Source organism: Lampris incognitus, chromosome 13 (assembly GCF_029633865.1).
Source record: "Lampris incognitus isolate fLamInc1 chromosome 13, fLamInc1.hap2, whole genome shotgun sequence".
Classification (NCBI taxonomy): domain Eukaryota; kingdom Metazoa; phylum Chordata; class Actinopteri; order Lampriformes; family Lampridae; genus Lampris; species Lampris incognitus.
In genome coordinates, this window is record NC_079223.1 from 36,208,313 (window position 1) to 36,216,182 (window position 7,870).

Here is a 7,870-nt window from a genome sequence, read left to right on the forward strand (position 1 = left end):
CATCCAGATAATATATATCGAATATATTACAGGGGCCCCCAGTTGGCGACGGCTGACGGCAGCCCTATCCACACCTACGGCGTGCGGTCTGTAGAACTGTGTTTTGGTGGACAACGTTTCACGTGGGAGTTCGTCATGGCCAATGTAACGCTTCCCCTGCTCGGAGCTGATTTTTTGTGCGCTTACGGTTTGCTAGTGGACATTCAGAACAGCCGTCTGGTCGACGCCTTAACCTTCTCCTCCTTCGCATGTACGCGGGGGGAAGCGGCCTATGCAGGTCTAGCCAACTCTCTCTCAGAGGCAGACAAGTTCAACCGCCTCCTCGCTGAGTTCCCTGACCTCACCCAGCCTACCTTCTCTGCACCCGCCGCTAAGCATGGGGTGGAGCATCACATTGCTACGAAGGGGCCCCCGGTCTACGCCAGAGCCAGACGTCTCGACCCCGCCAAACTCGCCATTGCCAAGTCTGAGTTCGAGCACCTGGAACGCATGGGGATCATCCGCCGCTCTGACAGCCCGTGGGCGTCCCCACTCCACATCGTCGCTAAGCCTGATGGAGGTTGGCACCCATGCGGGGACTACCGCCGACTAAATGACGCCACCACGCCCGACCGCTATCCTGTCCCGCATATCCAGGACTTTTCTGCAAACCTGTCTGGCAAACGCGTCTTCTCAAAAGTCGACCTGGTCCGTGGTTATCATCAAGTTCCCGTGCACCCCTCGGACATCCCCAAGACAGCGGTGACTACCCCATTCGGCCTATTTGAATTCCTACGAATGCCATTTGGACTCAAAAATGCGGCCCAGTCCTTTCAGCGGCTGATGGATGCAGTGCTCCGTGGCCTTCCTGTCATCATCGTATATTTGGACGACATACTCTTCGCCAGCGCCTCCGAGGAAGAACACCTGTCCCATCTTCACGCCCTCTTCACACGCCTCAGCCAGCATGGGCTGATCGTCAACACGGCGAAGTGCCGGTTCGGGCTGACGGCCACTGATTTCCTCGGGCACCGCATCACTGGGGACGGGGCGGTCCCCCTGCCCTCAAAGGTGGAAGCAGTGGCGGCCTTTCCGCGCCCCCAAACAGCTCGTGCGCTCAGGGAGTTCGTCGGGATGGTGACATTCTACCACCGCTTCATTCCCCGAGCCGCCTTTATCATCCAGCCACTGTACGAGGCGCTGAAAGGCAAGTCCCCCAACCAGGCGGTCGACTGGACAGCAGAGCGGGACCGTGCGTTCACCGAGACTAAAGCTGCGCTCTCCCAGGCTACCCTGCTAGCGCATCCTTCACCTACAGCGCCTATTTCCATAGCCATGGATGCATCGGACTATGCTGTTGGTGCGGTTCACGAGCAGTGGGTGGGGGGGGCTTGGCAGCCTTTGGCCTTTTTCAGTCGCCAACTTACACCCCGAGAGCGCAAGTATAGTACTTTTGACAGGGAACTACTCGGTCTCTGGCTCGCCGTCCGGCATTTCCGGTTCCTGCTAGAGGGCCGCGAGTTTACTGCGCACGTGGACCACAAGCCCCTCACGTTTGCCATGTCCAAGACGGCCGAGCCATGGTCCGCTCGCCAGCAGCGACAACTCTCCTACATTTCGGAATTCACTACCGACATCCAGCACGTCGCTGGTAAGTCTAACCAGGTAGCTGACTGCCTCTCTAGGGCAGTGATTGGAGCGGTCCACCTAGGCCTGGACTATGCACAGATGGCCGCTGACCAGGCCACTGACCCGAGCATCCTCCGTCTCCGGACCTCCGACACGGGGCTCCGCCTGCAGGACGTTCCTTTCAGCGACACAGGTGTCACCCTCCTGTGTGACGTCTCCACAGGACAGCCCAGGCCCATCGTCCCGGACAGCTGGAGACGCCCCGTGTTTGAAGCTGTGCACGGCCTCTCTCATCCAGGCGGTAAGCCATCCGTGCGCCTGACCTCTGCTAAGTTTGTGTGGGAGGGACTTAAGAGAGATGTGAAAGTGTGGGCCGACTCGTGTGTTGCCTGTCAGCGGGCTAAGATACACCGCCACATTAAGGCGCCCCTGGAACGCTTCGCAGTGCCGGAGAGACGATTTGACCATGTCCACGTCGACCTGGTCGGTCCCCTACCCCCCTCCCATGGGTTCACCTACCTCTTCACTATGGTGGACAGGACTACGTGCTGGCCTGAAGCTGTTCCCCTGGCATCCACGACGTCTGCTGATGTGGCCCGGGCTTTTATTGGGTCGTCGGTCTCACGTTTCGGTACGCCTTCCGACCTTTCATCTGACCGCGGGCCACAGTTTACCTCAGAGCTATGGAATGCTGTGGGTGAGGCTCTGGGCGTCAAGCTTCACCGCACTACCGCCTACCACCCTCAGGCGAACGGCCTATGTGAGCGCTTCCACCGGTCCACGAAGGCTGCGCTTCGGGCTACTCTCAAGGACTGCAACTGGGTCGACAAGCTCCCATGGTTCATGCTGGGCCTGCGGACCGCCCCGAAGGAAGACCTACAAGCCTCCTCTGCAGAGCTGATGTACGGCACGCCACTGCGAGTCCCAGGCGATTTCATGCCCAACGCAACGCATCCCTGGTCAGCTGTGGACCAACGAGCCTCCTTGCTGGACGGGGTCAGAGCTTTCACACCCGTCCCTACCGCCCAACACGGCGCTCCGGTGTCCCAGGTGCCCCCAGGTCTGCAGTCAGCGGACTACGTGTTCATCCATCACGACGCACACCGCCCCCCTCTGCAACCCCCTTATGACGGCCCCTTCCGCGTCCTGGAACGGGGAACTAAGCACTTGGTGGTGGATTTTGGGGGCACGGCCGAGCATGTTTCAGTGGACCGAGTTAAACCCGCACACCTGGACTTGACGCAGCCGTTGGAGTTGGCCCAACCTCCTCGTCGCGGTCGTCCCCCGGCTCCGCCTCCTCCCCCCGTGGAGGCCCGCGCTGCCTCTTCTGCTCCTCAGGCCGACCTCCACAGGCCCGCGTCAATGTCTCCCAGAGACATTGACGCGGGCCTCTCTGGTAGGTGCTATGCATGTAAATTAACCAGATAACATGCATGACGCGTGTTTGTGGCAGAGGTGGGAAGTAACAAAGTACAAATACTTCATTACTGTACTTAAGTAGATTTTACAGGTATCTGTACTTTACTTGAGTATCGATTTTTCTGATAACTTTTTACTTTTACTCCCTACATTTTAACACAAATTTCTGTACTTTCTACACCTTAAATTTTCAAAACAGATTTGTTACTTTAGTTTTAATGCATTTGAGGGGAATTGTCAATTATTAACATTATAACCTTGTAGACTCTTAAGTCAGTCTCTAAATGGTTAACGGAGATGATCTCTGATAGTCTTGCGATACCAGACACGTAATTTTATTTGAAGTTCGAATGGTTAAGATAATAGTAGAGCTAAACGATTTGGGGGGGGGGACTATACCGGTGTTGTTGCATGATTTTTTTCTTCATATTTTCAGGGGATAGGCCTATTATAAAATGATCTACTTCTCTGGCGAATATTTACGGTGCCTTGATGGAAGTCATGGATGTTTGAATTCATAAAATCTTTTCTCCAAGGACTACTTTTGGGCTAGACTTTTCAAATTAATCTGTGCCTTCAACTAAATTAAAACGCAATGATAATGTAATTTTGACCAAAAAATAAAGGTGACATGGTGAAATGGCTGAGCCTGTACTTTTTACTTTTATACTTTGAGTACATTTCAGAGCCTGTACTTTTTACTTTCTACTTGAGTAAAGAAGTTGAGTCAGTACTCTACTTTTACCAGAGTCCATTTTTACACAAGTATCTGTACTTCTACTTGAGTAGAGAATGTGTGTACTTTTGCCACCTCTGGTTTGTGGTGATCACGCAAGGGACGGGCAGCACTTCAGTTTAGGTGCGTTTGATGAATGTTTGGCACGTTTCGGCTCCGCTACCCTTTGTGAGCGGTGATCACATGAGAGCTAGCACACACGTCCTAGCCTTCTTTTGTTTTTTTTACACCTACATCAAGTTTATTCATGTCAACATAGTATTTGAAATGTCCATCCATAATCCAAACCACTTATCCTGCTGTCAGGGTCGCGGGGATGCTGGAGCCTATCCCAGCAGTCATTTGGCGGCAGTCGAGGAGACAACCTGGACAGGGCACACGCACGCACGCGCACATGCACACGCACACGCACACACACACACACACCTAGGGACAATTTAGTACGGCCAATTCACCTGACCTACATGTCAACTGTCATTGTAAAGCACTTTGAGTGGCTGTTGCAGCTAGAAAACCGCTATATAAAATGCAACTTGATTGACAGAGGAAACCAGAGCACCCAGAGGAAACCCACACAGACACGGGGAGAACATGCAAACTCCATAGATGACAACCCAGGATGACCCCCAAGGTTGGACTACCCCAGGGTTCAAACCCAGGACCTTCTTGCTATAAGGCAACCACAGTAACCACTTGCTTGCTTGCTGGTTGTCCATCGTGCCCGATGATGACCATCTTCTTCTATTTGTGGGTCCTTTGAGGACTCAGATAGCAGAAGATACCTGCGCAGAGATGGTTTTTAAAGTGGCATGGGGGGTGCGCTTCTCCCAACGCCACATGACTTGATTGTAGAGGAGATGGTTCCGATGGCAAGGGGGATCCCTAGACGACCGGCACCTCCACACAACTGCAGGGGGCTGCCGGAAATCCAGTTTTTTGGAAACCGCCTCGAAGCGTGCCGCCACAGCTTGCTTTTCTGTTGGGGTAAGCTCCCTTAGCCTTATGTCTTCCAGACTCACCCACAAGGCAGCGGGGCAGTGGTTGATAGGTGCCAGGGTGTGTCCACCAGGGTGGGCCTGCACACCATATCTCTGGGGCCCACTGCTGCTCCAAGATCCCCTGCCAAGTTAGCCTGGGGCCGCAAGACCCCAGTTACCATGTGTGGCCACGGGGAGGCCTGGCAGGAGTCTTGGTGAAGGAGAGGCTATGTACTGGCAAGGGAAGGCTTACACGCTAGGATGCTTCCCTATTTGCCACAAAGGCTAGCCAGCGGCAGCAAGCTAAGGGCAGGAAGGACACAAGCGGGTTGGAAGAACACGTGCACCCTCCCTCCAACTACACACTGCTGCACTAGACGCATCACAACACTCTGTGTGTATGTACACACACACACACACACACACACAGTAACCACTGTGCCACCATGCACTATACGAAATGTAAAAAACAAAAAACATGTACGTATCGCTCTACAATTCGTGTTACTGAGTGGGTCAAAAACCATTAAAGTACAGCTGGTTAAAAACTACACTGAACAGCATGCAGTCCAATATTAAGATATTACAGATTTTTAGAACACGATTTTATTCAACATATATAAAAAGAATTTAAAGACTGACCATAAGTGTTAGAGTGAGCTGGTACCAGCGTGAAAGTATTGTGGTGAACCAGCGTGGAAGAATGGAGAGACAGAGATCTTTAACAAGTAACAGTCATGGTCCTACAGTCAGTCAGTCAAATGGTCGTCTACCCAGTCCGAGTCAAACTTCAAAACAACAACAATCAAAACATGAACCCAACATTTGAACACATAACAATCCGAACATGAACGTTAACAGTCCAACAATCCCTTGCCCCTCCTCAGCACATAGCCCTCTGTCCAGAGACCATCTTCTCCTGTCGCTACAGTATTTACAACTTTGCAGATAAAGAGTGTACTGTTAATTCCATCTGTAGGCAAATAATTGTCTTTCAACTTGAAACCATCAAGATTGTGGGAGTTGTTCAGTCAGTCTTTGAAATACTGTCTTGGCTGCGTGTTGTCAACACTCCAAAAGGCAATAAAAGAGACAAACTCTTTTAATGTAAAACCCCTAGATAAAGGCAAAGGTAATAAACATCACAACCTAAAGCCTGCCCTGTTAATGTTCTTTGTGGCATATAAAAAAAAAGTCAACTAAACAACAAGACTGACAACATATTTTCTTGTTGTTCATACAGGATCTAACTCAGTCTGGCTTGTGGTAGCTGGACTTTTGTTCTGATTAGGCTGTTGCTGGCGCATATGTCCTCTCCGTCTGGGTGGAGCCAGGTATTCAAACATGGAAGTATTGTGGGCAGAGAGCATGTTCTTGAGGTCAGATGGCATGGGGTCAGACCAAAAGAAATCATGATTGAGCGCATCATCGCTGTCTGTGCGCTGTGCTGGGTCTAGCACCAGCAGTTTGTCAATTAGGTCTAGGGCATAAGGGTCTTTAACATAAGCTTTGAGCTTATCCTTGACTTTCCTCTTTTGGCCTTTAGGTAGTTCCATTTTCTGATAGAGCCCATATTTCATGTCCACACCAGGCCATACTTCAGCAGTGATGGATCCGCAAAGTTGGCTGATAAGAGTAAGCTGGTGCTGCTCAGTGTTCCCTTGCATAATAGGACATCTGGTCCACAGCTCTGCCATGATGCAGCCTGCACCCCAAAGGTCAATTGGGGGTCCGTAGTCTCGTTCACCTAATAGCAGCTCTGGGGGTCTGTACCAGAGAGTGACCACACGACTAGTGTAGCAGTTACCCTGGCTGATTTTGGCCAGATTAAATGCCCGTGCCAAACCAAAATCTGCCAGTTTCAGTACACCATCTCCGGTGATGAGCACATTGGCTGACTTCATATCTCTGTGGAGGATCTTGTTTCTGTGTATGTAGTACAGTCCATTGAGCAGCATCTGCATGACCTTCTTTATCTCTGCCAAGGTGAACCTGACATTTGCATTGCTTAAAAGCCCTGCCAGGTCATGCTTACAGAAGTCAAACACCAGGTAGATGCTCCCTTTGTATCTAGTAAATTGATTGGCTTCGGTTCGACAAATCTCAATCAGATTCACAACATTGTCATGTTTCAGATGCTGCAGGATCTTGATCTCCCTAAGAGCTGTGATCGGAAACCCTTCTTTCTCATTTTCCATCAAAACCTTCTTCAGTGCAACTTTCTTTCCAGTTTGTCTGTGCTTTGCTTTGAAAACTTCACCGAATGTCCCCTGGCCGATTTTAGCAAGCTTTTCATATTTGGACAACTCATCGCAGAAAGGAAATTCAACGCCGTCACAGTATTTCAACATGGTGGCAAACTCCACATCTGGCTTTTCTGCCCCGACAGCATTACTGGCCTTGTCCCGTTGCATTTCCATCTATTTGATGATGATGACGATGATTTATTTTGAACATGTAAATAAGCAGGATAGAACATACAGATGAGTCATTGCCAAAAATCTGAAGTGATCAACAAAATCGACACATCCAACTCAGCAAAGAAATTGCCTTATGCATCAAATTATTTGTTACATGTTCGAAAAGGAGTACGAGGAAGTATACACTTGTTTTTTTTTCCTACCTCTTCTCACCTACTCTTAGGCTAATTCAGCTACTATACATCTAAAACTCAATTACCACTGTACTGTATAGTTCAAATTCAATGCAAGTTGTGCTGCACAATACAAACTCACCTACTGTGAACAATAAGAGAGAAGAAAAAAAACATCAAAAAGACATGAGAGAAAGAAAAAAAGAAAACACATCCTGTCATCTACCAAGAATAAACAAATCTCAATGCAACGTACAACCCAAATATCCACTCGGTGTCATAGAAAGAAAAATGAAAAAAAAAATTAATAAATGTTTTTTAGATACATAAAATTTAAGACCGTTAACACAACTCTTTGTCATCCCTATGTCTATTGATAATCAGTCCTTTGTACTTCTTGAACTGCATAAAGTTTGTACTTTGTTTGAGTTCCATGCTCAGAATGTTCCACAATTTTACCCCTGTTTGAAACACCCATGCTCTTCAAAGCTGTACAAACACATAATTTCTTGAAGTTTAGTTTCCCTCTCAAATTAT

The 7,870-nt window shown here is 49.5% G+C and overlaps 1 protein-coding gene across 1 annotated transcript; it reads right to left on the reverse strand.

Annotated features, from left to right (window-relative positions):
• Positions 1-5,975: 5,975 nt before the first annotated feature.
• LOC130122518 (cyclin-dependent kinase 9-like) lies at positions 5,976-7,154 on the reverse strand. Its single transcript, XM_056291448.1, has one exon. It carries the CDS (start codon positions 7,152-7,154, stop codon positions 5,976-5,978), a length of 1,179 nt encoding a protein of 392 aa, XP_056147423.1.
• Between the last annotated feature and the right edge of the window lie 716 nt (positions 7,155-7,870).